Genomic DNA, 17029 nt, shown 5'->3' on the forward strand with positions numbered 1-17029 from the left:
ACATGCGCATACCATTGTCTCCTTCGTTGTCTTCCCCACCTTGACGACATCTCGTTCCAGTTCAGGGTAATTTTAAAAAAATACTAGAGTGTAAAATAACTTGTATTTATTTTAACCCCTTCCCCCTGGGAATCGAACCCGGGACCTCCAGCACGGTAGCTAAACACGCTAACCATTACACCTTTGAAGCGGATATGAAATGCATTACAAAATGAATAAATTTAAAATAAAAAAAATAATCGTTATATTTCTTAAAAGAAATCAGGAATTTTAAAGAAATATCTTTGGTAATTTCAATGACCCGATGCGAATTGTGACACCAGTACGCGTCAAGCCGCAACCACTTTCTATGATTCGTATACTGTACTGTACTGTAGCCGCAGTCTGCGGACCCTATTCTAAGTATTTCACACTGAGAGCGGAAACTGGCGGGAGAAATAACTTTTTCACTGATTTTGACGACATCGGTAGCAATTTATTTCCTCTTGACTTATACATATAAGCAATGTAGGTACAACTTGCCAAAGCTAGTACGTGTACGAGTATGCAACTCTGGAGTACCCAAGCCTTTGCTGCTATATTCATTTTTCTCTCCTAAAGTGCCTTATTTCCTATTCGACCTCCATTTCCTTACCCACATAGCACTTATATCCTCAGCTTCTTCACTTACGTCATTTACATACCAACAAATATAATCCACATCACTGTAATATTGTATTGAATGGCGAAGTAAAAAATAAAACACGCTAGTAAATTAAATAAAATTCATTTATTAAAATATTTAATGCAAAAAAATATTAATAGGTCAGAGCGTGTACAAATACAAGACGATATTGTTTCCAATTGCGAAAATAGTAAATTGCTGCGAAAAGGTACAAAGTGAATTATTTGTATTTCAAAAGTGGCAAAAAGTTTACGTAACTTATAAATATAGATACAACTATTATAGATACAAAAAATGTTTCATTTTCCGAGTCGTTGGCAGTCTTAATCCAGATTTTCGTAACTCTCGAATATCTTTCCCGGATAATACAGGTGGCGCAAAATATAATAATTTTTGATAAATCATTTTTGCAAAGGCGCCGTACTTCAATCGCATTTGACATTTTGCCCACTCTTTTCAACAACGTCACATATCAAAAAACTTGATTTTTCCGGAGATCGTTTTTAAAGTTTAAAAATATAATATAATGTATTCAAAATAAATATCAACCCACTTATTGAACTTTTTACTGTGCATCGAATATTTTTAGGTAAAACCTGAATGTTTTTTGTTCATTTAAAAAATATTTAGTATATTTAGAAAAATAATTAAACAATACATTTTCTTCAAAATGCAAAAACAACACTTTCTGTCCTGTAGCGGGTAAATATAAAGTTAAAAATATGCCGCTTTTGCCGGGATATAGTACATTTTCTGAGCATTTCGAAAACTTGCACAGCTGAAAATTGTCGATTTTTGATAAATGACGTTGTTGAAAGGAGTGAGCGATTCGTGAACTAGACAGCTGCAGTATACAAACAGATTGATCAAACGGGCACAAATGTGTATCAGCACTGGCGTCAGCCACTCGAATCGAACACAATACAGCCACTGTATGAAATCGAACTTTCTAAAGGATTCAATTTTCTACAAGCGTAAAAATTACCACGTTCATTGTATCAAGACGCCGGCTTCCGCAACAGGGTAAGAGTCTCGAATATCTAGATTTAGATTACCAATGACTCGTGAATATTTAAAAAAAAATGCTTTAAATCAATGTAATATTGAACAACAGCGAACTAGTTGTGATACAAAATTAATAATACTATCATACTAAACACATCAAGATTACATTTCTAGAAATGTGAGTATATTTCTTTTTGCAACATTATAAAAATCACAATGTTAGATATTGTATAGAAAACATTTTATTTTGACTTTATATATTTCCACGATTGAAAAAGCACCCATTATACACGATACCTAAAGGTATTTATATAATTATACATGTACATACTTAAATTTCTTAAATTTTCAATTTATATATATAAATATGTGTTATAAATGAAAACGTGAATAATGTACAAACATATTTAAAGTTAAATACAGATTAATATACATGTAACTGTAATATTAAGAATTGAATAAATGAAAAGTACTATTATTAAAATGTAACTTAGTTTTAAAATCACTATAAATATTTTATTATAACTTAATTATTATGTCTACCGGTTTCGAAGCTAACCGCTTCTTTATCAAAACTGATTAATATTATTAAAAATATTATATTAATCAGTTTTGATAAAGAAGCGGTTAGCTTCGAAACCGGTAGACATTATATCATAATTAAATTATAATAAAATATTTATAGGGATTTTAAAACAAAGTTACATTTTAATTATAAAATGGAAAATCACAAAGTTAGTGCTTCAAATATAAATTATATGAAAAGTACTAATGAATAAAATCAAATAAGTGTACGGAAAGTCGTTTGCCAACCAATAAAAATTGACGTAAAATGTATCTAATTAAAAATAGTAAACTCTAAAACTGTACAGGGACAAATATATATTTATAGTTTTTTTTTATATTTAATAAAATTTATTTCTAACTCTTTTTCAAAAAAGTCCGAATTCTACATCTAATCTTAAGATGAACCCTTTACGTGGAACGATTATGGTACAAAAGACCACAAGATTATGTACACGATACGCTAGTAACGATGAAAGCAAAAATCATAATATGAACAATGCAAAGATTTTCATATTCGTTCTATGTACATTTGCAATGTAATGCGTGAAAATTTAAGAAGAAAACACAGTTCGTATTAATGTAATTAGCGTAGATAGCGCCGTAAGCAAATGATTCATCAAGAGACGACCTTAATCATGTCGAGTTGCAATATAAATGCGATATAAATCGAGCGGAATTTTCCCGCGTATTGAAGGCTTTATAAGAGTTTATCGACCGTATATCGACAATTTATGCATTCTTTAAACGTCGTTTTTGGGACTGCACCTTACCGATTTTTTTAGTTTTTACGCGTGACTATATAAACTTAACACCTAGAAAAACAACAGAACTTTCCAATCGATATATCGACATTAATGAGCTCTTTCAACGTCATTTCTGGTATGGAAAATGGCAATTTTGGTAATATTCAGAGTTTTTATCGTGTGAAATATTTTTGAAATCGTAATTTCTAAAATGACACTTTCTCACAAAACGCCCCGATATATATACTGTCGACACATACTTAGATCTTCCACAGGCGCAAAATTTACTGATTTTCATAGTTAATTTTTTTTACAAATAATAATTTATTTTAATTTATATAGCGCCATTATCGTAAAATACTGACTGCAATACGCTCCAATATAAATTCAAATTAATATCTTTTATAATATGGGGGAAAATAACATTAAAATGATTTCGTTAACAAACGTGTTTTTTAGTTTATTTCGCCCCGCAGTATAAAGACGACGATTTTACAACATTTTGAGTGTCAAAATACTTGTTCACAAATCTAGATATCTCCAACAATGAGTTATTTTTTATAAATTTTATTTGACATCTCAACATAGATAAAGAAGAATATGGAAGTCTGGGCATCTACGACCGTCATAGGCTGGTTTAGTGATCACTTACACACGTGTGACATTCACCAATTCTACCCATGATTGACGTCGATGTCAAAAAAATATTTTATTGAATTTTGAAGGAAAAAATTAAATTGAAATGATTTCGCAAACGAATGTTTTACTCACTGAATTTATATCGCCCCGCGATATAAAGACGATGATTTTGACTAACGCAAAATTTCAACGAGCGTTGGATAGATACGGTGGATTTTTATAATTATTTCAAATTCAAAACATTATTTTCTTTTTGCATAACTTGAAAATTATTATTTTTAAATAGAACGACAAAAATACACACCTTTAATTCAGCATTAATAAAAATAATATACCTACCGATAAAGCAGTTTCATAAATGCATTTTTCATCCTAAATAGGCACCATTCAGTTAGTTCAAGAACCTATTATTCTCCGATAAACATATAAATAAATAATTTTGAACAAAATAAATTATATAAAAAGCACACAGTTTGCATTGTGATACTGAAATCACCTAAAGTAATACCGCACCTTGCCTTTATACCGCACCCAGCCCTAATACCGCACCCTGCCCTAATATCACTCCCCAGTGTACCTCGAATAGTAATGAGCGGAATCTAGTGGACGAACGTAGTACTGATACATCATAATTGTATCAAATTAGCAGCGTCCTGTCAAAATGAAGAAAAAAATGTTATTTATATATTTTTAGATTTGGCGTTTAATTTGTAAAACTCAATTTTAATTTATGTGTTAAATATTAAATCAAACATAGATTTTTAGAGTCTACTAAGTTGTATTTTATTGTTAAAAAACACAAAAAATAAATATATAAGGACCATCAGTCAATTTAATCTTTATATTCGTTTAAAAATGCCATAACTAGGCGAAACAAGTGTCACAATTTTTTTTATGTTTTTTAACAATAAAATACAACTTACTAGACTCAAAAAATCAGTGTTTGATTTAACATTTAATACATAAAAATAATAAATAAAATAAAATAAATGTTTTATTTGGTAAAAAAATTGTAAATTTTTATTTTTATTTTAATATGTTAAACGTGGGAATAGAGTAATCTTATGATTTTTCGTAGTTTATTCAAAATGAAAGAAAAAAGTATTCAATAAATCATTTTTAAATATTGCATTTTATTGATAATAACGTCCAGGGGGCGGTATTAGGACTCGAAATGAAATATGTCCATTTATGGCTATTATATTTTGTATACTTTTCTGTTACCATTTACCGTGAGACTAATTTTATCAAATGTTTCGACAAACATACTTACTAACGTATACTATGTATCAGGAATAAACGTTATTTTTTACCTTTATGTATGCAATATGTTTTCAAAATAAATAAATATTTTTAAACGAGTTGGGTACGGTATTTGGCGACTGAACTCTTGTCTTAACATAAATCTTAAAGTATAAAGAAAACGGAAATCTTTTTTTTATTTATTACAATTCAAAACAATCAAAGCGCCCTTCTCACTTCGGTATAAGAAAGGGCTGTAAAGTGTCTCGCTCTCTGACTTGCCCCAGTGCCGTATATGGGAAGTGCCTTATAGCGACCGGGGCGGAGATCTCTATTGCAGTGACTGCAAATTATGGAATTTTACACTAAATTCATCGTTATCACAACAATTTAAACATAATTATATAATTTTCCAGGCTACCAATAAATATAAAATAAACTCCCTAATTAAATAAGCAACAAATTACTGACGGGGAAATGAGAAATCTACAAATATCGCTAAGTGCGGCGTGAAAATTGAAAAAAAATTACCTGCTCTTTTAGTGGAATTTGCCACAAAATTATCACATTACACTCGCACCATCCGAATGATTTATCGACGCCTTTCTGTTGAAAGTGTCGACTTCATCTTATGTAACACATATTGCGACGTTTTACATCAGCCGTCAAAAAGAATAAAAAATAATACTCAGAAAAGCATCGCTTAACCCTAAACACAACACTCTCGGAACATTACGAAGCTGAGACCATTTTCTCGTACCCTCGTACCCGCGTACCCGCGTACCCGCGTACAGACTGATGATGAAAATAGCAAAGTCAGATTGACAATGGTAAAGAAGAAAAATTACTTCATAATTAAATAAAACTTTTCGGTTACACTATATATAATATATATACTTTATATATACACATTCTACGATTAAAATGAAACTAAAAAAAGTAAATAAACATCGCTACGAAAGTGATCTGATCACTCCTCGAGCGCATGATGATAAAAAAATCTTGTATAAAAAATACTAATTACGAAATGATACCCTACTACGTTACTAGCCCACGTTCTCGTATATGAGGTGCGGCGGCGTGCCGGGGCGGCCGGGGGTCGGCGGCGGCTGCGGCGGCAGCGGCTTGGAGAGCGGCGGCGGGTGCGGCAGCGGCGGCGGTGGCGGCTGCAGCGGCAGCAGCGGCAGCAGCGCCGCCTGCGGGCCCGCGCGCCGGATGTTGGTGTACTCGCGGCGCGCCGCCAGCGAGCGCTGCTCGGCGAACATGCGCTGCGCCACGGTCTCGATGTAGTGCTGCACGGCCAGGTACACGAACTTGTACTGCGCCTCCGTCTGCACCATGCCGCTGCGCTGCGCGCGCACCATCTGGATGGTCCTCTGGATGTCGATCTCGCAGTCCATGCCCTCGCGCTTCACGCGGTCCAGGATCATGTCGATGACGATGAAGGTGCCCGTGCGGCCGATGCCGGCCGAGCAGTGCACGCAGATGGCGGCCTGGAAGGGCGCGTCCGGCCCCGCCATCACCAGCTCCTGGCGCCGGTTCACGTCGTGCAGGAAGTTGAGCACGCAGCCGGGGTCCGCCGGCACCCCGTGGTCGGGCCACGCCTGGAAGCGGTAGTGGTACACCTTGCGCTCCTTGCCCTCTCGCCCGTCCGCGCGCGACAGCGTGAACTCGCGCAGCGTGTAATCCGAGCTGGGCTGGCGCGAGTCCGTGCGCACGCGGAACTTGCCGTACACCTCCGCCTCGCCGGTGGACGGCCAGTAGCGCGCGCACTTGGCCTTGCCGCGCTCCACCTCCTTGGTGGTCATCACTATGACGCGCGTGTCCTCCTGCCAGATCATGGCCCAGAAGTCGGCGATGGTGTGCGGCAGGCAGCCCTGCGTGGCGATGTACAGCTTGGACCCATAGGCCGGAGCCGCTCCCGCTCCCGGGACCGACGCTCCCAGCGCGTCGGGCTTGCCGAACAGTTCGCCGTTGGGCAGGCTCGCCTGCATCTGAATGATCTGATCTATGTCTACGTTAGTTTGACGGATGTAATTGGCGTTTATGTACTCCGCTCCGACCGGGGCGTTTGGTTCTACCTCTTTCAATTTGACTCTCGTGTGATCGAAAGGTAAAATGTTTTTATATCTATTTTTGTCTTTGTTTTCGAGCCTGCTGCCTTCTTCTCGCGAGAAGAGATGGCGGCACTCTTGCTGCTGCAACAACTCGAACTCTTCCCAGAAGCCCGCCTTGCTGCTGGAGAGTCCGCTGTGGCCGTTCTCCTTCTGTAACTGCTGAACGCGCGCCTGTATAGTGCTGGCGTTGATGCGAGTAGCGTTGAAGGGCGTGCGGAGATGGACCACGCTACCGGACGTCTCCACCATGGGGTTTTTCTTATAGAACTCGACCAAGGCGGTGAGGGTATTGAACTTTTCTCCGCCGCCGACATCGTACTGACTGTTGTGGAGGCGAATCATGACGTGAGTCACGCGGTCTTCCGACCTCACGGAGAGAACGCAGTCCCCCGGTTTGCTGCGCGATTCTCTGACCAAGAACGACCCGTACTTGCCACGTTCCAGAAGTAGGCGTTCGGCGTCCTTAGCGGACAAGTGGCCGTGGAACCACCGCTCGGTGGTCGGTTCGGCGCAGTTCAAGGGATATCTCAATTCTATGGCGTCGCCGTTCTTCTCCCGGAGTTGGCCCCTGTTCTCCATGTAGTGCTCGACCAGTTCGGAGAGGGTGGCAAACTTCTCTCCGCCGTAGAGATCGAAGAAGTCCCCGTTGTTTTGTATTTTGATGTGCGTGACCTGGCCGTTGCGGCGCACGGACAGCGTGAAGTCCCCGCTGGAGCTGGAGGAGTGCCTCGCCAGGAAGGAGCCATCGATGCCGGTCTCCAGCAGCAGCTGCTCCGCGAGCAGCCCCGACACCGTGGGGTGGAACCAGCGCCGCGAACCCATCGCCCGCCCCTCTTACCTCGCACCTGTTGACACGACAACACACGCACCCACTACTTTACTTCCTCGTCAATCATAAACACGAATATACGAATAATACTTGGTGGAACATCTTACAAAATACGAAGCGCCCGATGCACTTTCGGGTGCGAATAAGGATTAGAACGACAAATTTATTGGAATATTATAAAACCATAGAATAATGAAAGCGTCTCCTACAAAGACACGGAAGGAGGGACTCACCGACACTCGGTGGAGTGCAAAGGCCACTCGATCCCGAAGATGCGGAGCCTCGCGGGGGGCCGCCTGGCGACCCCGCTGGCGCTCCCGCCGCCGCCCCCGCCGCCGCTAGCGCTGCGCCTCCGCCGCCTCCTGCGCCGCTCCACCAGCACGTAGTCCTCTCCGTGCCTCACGATGTAGGAGCTGCGCAGCGTGCCCGCATCCTGCTCCCCGTTAGCGTCCGGCACCTTTCGGGAAGTCCCTTGATCTGGCCCAGATCGGTCATCCTTCGACTTGTCTGTACCAGTTTTTCCATCTTTATCCCTCTCCCTCTTTCGCCTCGAAGTGTGCAGTCCGACCTTTTTCCACATTTTCTCCATACTGATATTATTTTGTCACACATCCGTTTCCACTTTGATATTCAAGCATGTCTAACTACTCTACTCGCTAACGAAACGGGGATTCAAAGTAACTCACTTCGAAAAACATCATTCGTACGACAGACAGAATGATTTTTATAATCTCTCACTATCGCAGAATCATTTTAGTTTATTTTTTTAAATCGTGAATTTGAATTTCTGAAAATATCACTAAAAATAAGATATTTTTTTAAACACCGATTTCTTACAATGTTTTATAACCGGTGATTGTTTAAATGGCAAATACTATCATTTTTTATTTTCTACTTTCATACTGCAATTAATTGCCATTTGAACTATTTTGCGTGTTTCATAGTTCTCGAAACTAGTCGTGCTTACATTTATAATCTCAAAAAGTGGTCTTATACAAGTGTTTTATTTATAAATTTTATATTAAACCGTCATGTTATTTTACAAAGTCAATGTCAAATCATTGAATAATTTAATTGATCACACGTCACATTCAAGGTAAACTATGGAAAATACATAATATCAAACGATCGCAACGATCAAAAGTCGCGGCAAAAACGAGGCAATATTGGGGATTGTGCGAGTACATATAAGCATTAATCTGCCCCATTGCTTTGAAGGGTTGTAGCAGAATGTAGGTGGTAGAAACGGATTGCAAAGGGTCAATTTCATCCCTTAAATGTTCCCACCCGACAAATTAAAAACTAATCGACCAATTAAAATGGTCAAGCATAACCAAAAAAGGAGCTAATATCGACATATATAGTATACTTATACACATATTTTTTTCAATTGAGGTAAATAGTTTATGAATTTTTATTTGTTTTAAGACTTGTGACTCGTTGTCAAATACACAAAGTGAAAAATATTTTTCACTTACTTTTGAAATAAACAAATTGAATGTTGTTTTTGTTGTAAAAAAATACGTATAAGTTTTTTACTTAAAAAATTTATACGATGTACTTCATGGAGAGAATGTTATTTTTGTTGTAAAAAAGACTTGTTACTTGTTTATGAAATACACAAAATGAATGTAATTTTTTTGTTGTTCAAATAACTTAATTTTTAACGTAATTTATGTTTGGAATACACAAAGTGAATGTTTTTTTTTGTGTGTAAAAATGTAATGTTTATTATGTAACTTTTGTGTAACTCGTAATTTTTTTTGAAGTACACAGTGTGTACTTCAAAACACTTTAAACATATATAACATTACTGGACCTATTTAATAGGACTTTTTTGGCTAGTACTAAATTCGAAAATTAGCAAGTGCTATTAATGTCCAAGTTACACAAGCTAGTACGCGTTAAAGCTATTATATTTTCCTCACTTACTTATTCCTCCTCTATTTCCTTTCCCACAGAGTAGAAATTTCACTTGCGTCATCTAACATATTCCACTGATAGATATCCCATGAATCTAGAGCACAAAACTGATCATCCTGCCTTCGTTTAATCAAGTTTACGTTGCTTCGTTCAAAGGCACTATGCCCTATGCACCGTTTGGAGGGAATTAAGAATCAAAGAAGAAGAACTATTCCTTAGTTTTATTTATATTTCTGTTAATGCTGAACTTATAAATTAATATACAAATACAAACAAAAAACAAGCGAGAATTCGATCCATAAATAAAACTGAGCTATCACAATATTTAAATTACTAAATTGTCAGTTAATAATTCTCTGAAACCGGTCGGCATAGTTTTGAATTTGATACAAAAAACTTGGTTATTTAAATTAAAAAATGAACTTTAATTTATTTAGGACTCTTTTGTCGGATTGAAAGTAACTATAGAAAATTCAATATTTCCTTACAAAATTCTACTTCGTCTTCTAACTCTCATTCGCACCCGATGGTGCATAGGGCACTGCAGAATATGAATGTAGTGTTAGCTTGATCGTTTATCTCGTACAGCCAAGGCATCAGTCCTGCGCTTCAAGTACCAGTCCGGGGTAATATATAAATATATATATATATATATATATATATATATATATATATATATATATATATATATATATATATATATATATATATATATATATATATATATATATAAATATATATATATAAATATATATATATATGGGTGTGTGTATTTATTAAAACAGTGATAATTTTTAGGTACCAAATGGAATGAATAGGGATAAAAATAAGATATATTATTCCATAAAAACAAGATTAAAAAAATACTGTGCGTACACGATTTTCCAATGTTTACCAATGACAATTCAATTGTAAAAGCAATTTACGAAACAATTAATAATATTTGCCATTTGTATATATTTTTTTAAAAATAAAACAATACGTCACGCTTTGGATTATACCAAATTTTCAGGAGATAGATTTTCCCGAACCAAGCCCCGAGACAAATCACTCCCACGGTAATAAAGAAAACGAACACCCTTAAAAGTCATCCGAAAACACTCCGCCTTGGCGCGCGCGGCGGACAATTCACCGCGTTCAAAAACGAACAGAAACGCGAAAAAAATAGTTTTTATTATTCAAAACTGTATTGTTTATTTGTATTATTCTGTTTTCTAGGTTAAAAACGGGACGGTACGGACGCGACGCGACGGCCCGGCGCGGCTCCGCACCGCGATAGAAAACCTACCCCGACATTATTCCCTAGCGCAGAAGCTTCTCGCATCGGCCGCCAGGCGCGCGCACGCGCAGGCGGCACCTGTCAAACGCCGGAAATGAGATATCTCGATAATTTCCATAAGGTACTCGTACTCTCGAATCACGTTTAACGACTCTATTCTCTTTTTAAATTATTTCAAACGTAAACCTCGTCTTGTTTTACCATAGACAGCTGATAAGGACAGCTGTGAACTGTCATTTTCCATTTTACTTTGTGGATAGACATGATGAAATTGTAAACGAAAAACACTTGTTTTTTTTACCACTTCAGTTTATTTTATTATGACGACTAGTTTCGGAAGCTATGCTTCCATCTTCAGGTCCAAATATAAGTTTACATTTAGACCTAAAGATGGAATTAGACCTAAACTCAGTGGTAAAAAAAAAATAAGTGTTTTTCATTTACAATGTCATTTTCCATGCCTTGCTCAGTGGTTCGATCGATGTATGATGTACGGTCAGAATAAAATTATATTTTTTCATAGTATTGGTCAGGAGTCGTAAAAGGGTAAATAAATTATTACAATAGTAACTAACTAATCATCGCACCGCTTCCTCGCAGGGGTGGGCAGAGATAATAGAACGCCACGCCACTCTGTCTTTGCGAACATTCTTCGCCTCTTCCACGTTCATGCATCTCCTCATGTATACCCGCTTATTTCGACTCCAAACCCGACCACTTTCAAGTATTACAATACCATCAAAATATTTTTAAAATTTATCATATTCTACAAAAATACAAATGTTTGTTTCTTCAAAATCTTTTATATGAATATGTGTGTATGGGTGTGGGTGTGGGTGTGTGTGGGTGGGTGTGGGTGTGGGTGTGGGTGGGTGGGTATGGGTGGGTGCAAGTGTGTGAGGGTGCGGGTGTGTGTGTGTTTTTTTTTAACATTGAAATCAAAACAGTGATTTTTTTTTAGTTTATACCAAATGAACTGAATTGAGATAGAATGACATGTATAAAAAAACAACCATATTAGTTTTTTCCACTTCTATTTTATTTGACAAGTGAGCTGTTTCGTCGCTACCGACATCATCAGACTGGTTTGACGACATACTATCTGATGATGTCGGTAACAACGAAACCTGAACACTGGTCAAATAAAATAAAAGTGGAAAAAGCTATACAGTGATTGTTTTATTTAATAAAATGTAGTTTCACCAAGAAATGTCAGTAGAAAACTTTAATCTATTAAAATAGCACGTTATTTCCTAAAAAGATTATTCAAAATATCGTAAGCACATGATTTTCCAACATTTACCAGTGACGAATCAATTGTAAAAACAACTTATGACTTCACAAAATAATTAATAATATTTTCCGCTTGTAAATAAGCTTTTTGTTTATTAAAACATTTTAATTTGGGGTCATTTGACCCTAACTTCATCATGATTCACCCAACATGAGATCAATAAGTACTGCCTACGGTTTTGTTCGGTTTTACGTAACAATGAAATAACAATCAATATAATATTCCATAAAATTTGTCATATAATTTTTTTTTTAAAACATGTTCCACCAAGTATTATGAATATTTATATAGATTATAATAAAAAAGAAATACACAAGAAAACACATGAAAAACTTAAGGATTAGAGATATACCTAACAGTCGACATTAGTTGGGTGTTAGGTGCATTTCTAGCCCGACTGATAAGTCACATTGCCGACAATTATGACTAGTAACAGTCGGCAAATAGTAGATGATTAGTCAACAAAACAGTTCAACTAGAACAAATAAAAAAAATTAAAATTACTAATATTTTATTTATTGTTTCAGCATTTACTTTGCGGTAAGACATGATGAAATTGTAAATGAAAAAACTTGTTTTTTACCACTCGAGTTATATTTATTTTAACAACTAGTTTCGGAAGCTACAGATGCTTCTATCTTCAGGTCTGAATATAAACTAAAGCATAAATAATTATCTGTACTGTAGACCTGAAGATAGTAGCAAATGTAGCTTCCAAAACAAGTTGTTAAAATAAATATAACTCATAATATAATAATAATAAAACCCTTATCCGCACCCCAATGGTGCATAGGGCACTGCTTCATATGAACACAGTGTTATCTTGATCGTTTACACATGAAGGAAAGGTGATCAGCCCTCCGCTTCAGGTACCAGTCCAGGGTAATATAGAATAAATATTACAGTGAAAAAATCACTTATATTTATTTGACCCCCCCTGGGAATCGAACCCAGGACCTCCAGAACGGTAGCCGGACGTGCTGACCATTATACTACGGAGGCGGACAAACAAACAAGTAAAAATAATATAACTCAAGTGGTAAAAAACAAGTCTTTTCATTTACAATATCATTATAAATATAATGCAAAAAAGGTTATCATGAAATGTTCAAAAGCTTTTCTTTTCTTTTAATAGAAGACAGTTTTTTATTAAATATTTCATGCTTATGAGAAAAGGTGTAATATTGGTTTTCACATTTCAAGACAAACTTAACTGAGATAGTTTTATTTTTCAGGCTGTATTTTCTTTAACGGATGACTAAGGTTAGAATGCTTAATCGTGTAGATACAGTGATGCCTCGCATAACTAACTTTCTATCCGTCCATTACGCGGCTCATACATCGAATCTCGCCTCACACAACAGATCCTATAGCATTTAATCATGCCACTCGAATGCTCGAAGAGATCGCAAGCGGTCAATGCGCTTATACGAACATACATCAACGCGTTACAGTCCACTGTACTGTTATTTTATTTTTTTTAAGAGTAATATTATTGTTTTTATTATTTACAAAAAAAAAACTGTGAGCCAAAGCGGCTCATTATTAGAAAAAGGTATTAAATTTTGGTAGTGCGTTCGAACCCAGAAACTCTGACTCAAGAGTCTGCGACACTAACCACGGGACCACAACTTAATACACGCATGTTTGTTTTAATTACGAGGCTTGCACGGATTTGACCCTGCATGCCTCCGAGTCTGATCAAAAAGAAATAAAATAAAAACATCTCATAGAAAAAATTTTAACTCAATAAAAAAAATATATGTTTCAGTACCATATTTTATATTACATGATTTTTCTTTAAACTTGTTTTGCTATGGGAAAATGCGTTTCACATAATAAACTAGCTCCTGGAACAAATTAAGTATGTTATGCAAGGCATTACATTACTGTGCTATAATTAGCTTGTTTTCATTAGCATTAAAAACATCTAAAAATATTAAATTTCTTTGATGTTTTGGACTATATTCGTCTGAAATGCGGAAGATCCAAAACAAAAGGGAAAAATATTGACAATCGGCATAATAACCCAGAACAAACTATTAGTGTCATTATTAGTTCAGTGTAATAATTCCTGAATACCTACCAATAAGAAGCCAATCACATCTTCTGTCAATGTCTCCAAGTTTTAATGGCCATTTATAGGTCTGGTTCCCCCTATCCGCACCTGGAAAGATTTATTTAAACAATTTAAAATAAAATAAAAATTGTCACATGGTTCATTGCTGTTTCAGGATTCCGAATACACTTAGCTCAATCCAGGAGCGTGCATTCCATATTGCCAGAAAAGCAGTGCCTATCCTAACTTACCCACGTGATATACAAAAACGCAACCAGTACCTACCCTACCAAGTAGTACCTGGCGTACCTTAATACCTACCTCTACTGCCTACCCTAGTAAGTAATGAGCAAATGCTGAGAAGTTCCTGATTGGCCCACACTAGATTATCCCTCCTGTTCCCAACAGATTCAAATAATAACATATTTAATTAGCTAGAAGAAACAAAAATCCACTAAATGATCCATAAACCTTGTACATAATAAGCAAGGTAAATAATAAATGCAATTCCCGTCTTTAAAAAAAACCCTAGTAAGTAGTACCTAGCTTACCTTACTACCTACCTTAATTAATTCGCTCTGCGCTAACTCAATCTTGTACTGTGGGTGACTTGCTATAAACCAATTCTGTGAAAATCTATCCAAATAATCGCAGAGTAAAATAATGAAAATTGAAATGTAACTGGTGTACCTGAATGTTAAAAATGGAATTGTTACAAAGTAACACGTTTATAGGAGTTTAATAACATTTATTTATATTTATCAAAGGTTAAATATTACACATACTAGTGAGTTACACTAAAAAATGGTATCCAAGCTGCCAAACTGAGGAGTAAGAAACCCAAAACCTTAGAAAACATATTATATTAGTCAATCAAAAATTTTTGACACAATTCCATATTTTTGGTTGTTCACAAAATCCTAGAGATGTTTTGTATTTTTTCTAGTCTGAACAGCGTAATTTATTCGTTATATCATTGTTTTTTAAGGTTACGGATCTCTAATTCATGAATAAAATGGTACAGGTGGTACCACACGTCTCGGACATCAAAAGTTATTGAATAAATTACATCGCCCTGTGCGTTTCCCGTGTTAATTAACAGGTAAAAATAAGAATATAAGTTCCACGATAGCGGAAATGAAGATCTATCAATGCATACCAAATCAAATTAATTAATTCATCGGCACACTCTCTTTAAGTGTTTCCATAATTTTTAGACTAATAAAATTGGTGGTTCATTGGAAAAATGTCATCTGTCAGATGCAAAATACCTTCCATTAAACGGCGCTTATGTAATTAATTATATTATTTAAGAAACTAATACGAAATGACTACACAGGAATGGTTACTGATGTTAATTTACCGTGGTTAAAGGAATTAAACAATCCGTATTAGATTAAACTCCAGCCTCGGACGCACATTCACATACGATGTGACAGATAAAGATAATTTTTATCTCTGGATTTGTCTCCGTCTCCGTCCTAGTAAGACAAAAGATTGGGCACTCCCTCAGTAATACCACCATACAAAATACAGAATAAAGTACTTAAATTATAAATTATCTTCACTTTGACTTGTCAGCATCTAGTGTTGCGTAGACCGTAGGACCAATGTATCAGTTTACTAATACAGTGCATTTATTTTTAAATTCACGTTTTAAATCCTGTTAAAAAATAACACTGCGTGTTAGTAGAATATATAATTTATCCTCATTACACTCTCACATGTTAGCAGTGTACGTACAGCTGACAGCTTGAATTTTAAGATTACAGTCTAGCATCCATCACTTATGGAACAAAATATATTACGCGATTTACAAGTATGTATTGTAAAAGATTAACGACAAAGGTAAAAACTGTTTTAATGAAAAAATGGTTTTTACTAAAACATATTTTACACTCAGATTGTCAACTTTTGGGTTTTTCTATACTATCAAACTGAACACTGCAAAATGTACATGGAATGAATATCTTAATTAACAAAAAAAAAATCGAAACAGGAAGAAATCATATAGAGCCAAATCTAGGCAATCATTCTTATTAGAGCAGGGAACTTATATTCCATTATAGGGGGCTTATTGTCATATCTATTTATTTTGAATAATTAACTACGATAATTCCTTGGAAAAACTACAACAGCTTCATCCTCTCCTCTTTGTTTATATATCCATTCATAGGCAGTTTTTTCTCCTTATAATAATAATGGATAATTTACAGGCTGTTATTTTCGAAAATACTACTCCAAGGGTTATTTTGAACAGCAAAATACTATAAATCTGTGATTTAATTCAGGATAAATTTTGAAAATGATTCTGTAAACAAATGCCTATTTCGTTCTCAAAATCATATCTTTCACAGTTTTTAAGTCTGTACTTCTGTATGAGAGAGCATTCCGTGCCATCAGTCTTACAATAGTATAGGCACACTTGCCAAATTTAGTGAACTGATTGCTAATTGGTAAATCACATTACCCATGGTAGTTGTGGCTGATTGAAGCATGACACGTCATCAAATAATTTTTCCAAGGTATTCAGTGAGATCACAATCTACTTTTTAACTTGTTCTTAACATCTTTAGTGCAAAGAAAGTGTAAAAGAGGACCAAGAATTAACCCTAGTGATCACTTTATTCATCAACGTCTTGCTTCTTATTATGGTGCTATTTCGTTC

The 17029-nt window shown here is 36.0% G+C and overlaps 1 protein-coding gene across 2 annotated transcripts; it reads right to left on the reverse strand.

The window, feature by feature from the left end:
• Positions 1 to 3544: 3544 nt before the first annotated feature.
• On the reverse strand, positions 3545 to 15822 carry csw (protein tyrosine phosphatase non-receptor type corkscrew). 2 transcript variants are annotated; one of them, XM_088261643.1, is made up of 3 exons: positions 15725 to 15822; positions 14389 to 14469; positions 3545 to 7822 (listed from the first exon to the last, which is right to left on the reverse strand). In XM_088261643.1, exon 3 carries the CDS (start codon positions 7797 to 7799, stop codon positions 5907 to 5909), a length of 1893 nt encoding a protein of 630 aa, XP_088117769.1. In that variant the 5' UTR covers positions 7800 to 7822; positions 14389 to 14469; positions 15725 to 15822; the 3' UTR covers positions 3545 to 5906. The 2 variants fall into 2 exon arrangements, with proteins under 2 accessions (XP_088117769.1, XP_088117770.1); XM_088261644.1 differs by lacking the exons at positions 14389 to 14469; positions 15725 to 15822 and adding an exon at positions 8040 to 8169.
• Between the last annotated feature and the right edge of the window lie 1207 nt (positions 15823 to 17029).

Source organism: Brachycentrus maculatus, unplaced genomic scaffold, assembly GCF_059751285.1.
Source record: "Brachycentrus maculatus isolate JH-2025_06_01 unplaced genomic scaffold, ASM5975128v1 h1tg000163l, whole genome shotgun sequence".
Classification (NCBI taxonomy): domain Eukaryota; kingdom Metazoa; phylum Arthropoda; class Insecta; order Trichoptera; family Brachycentridae; genus Brachycentrus; species Brachycentrus maculatus.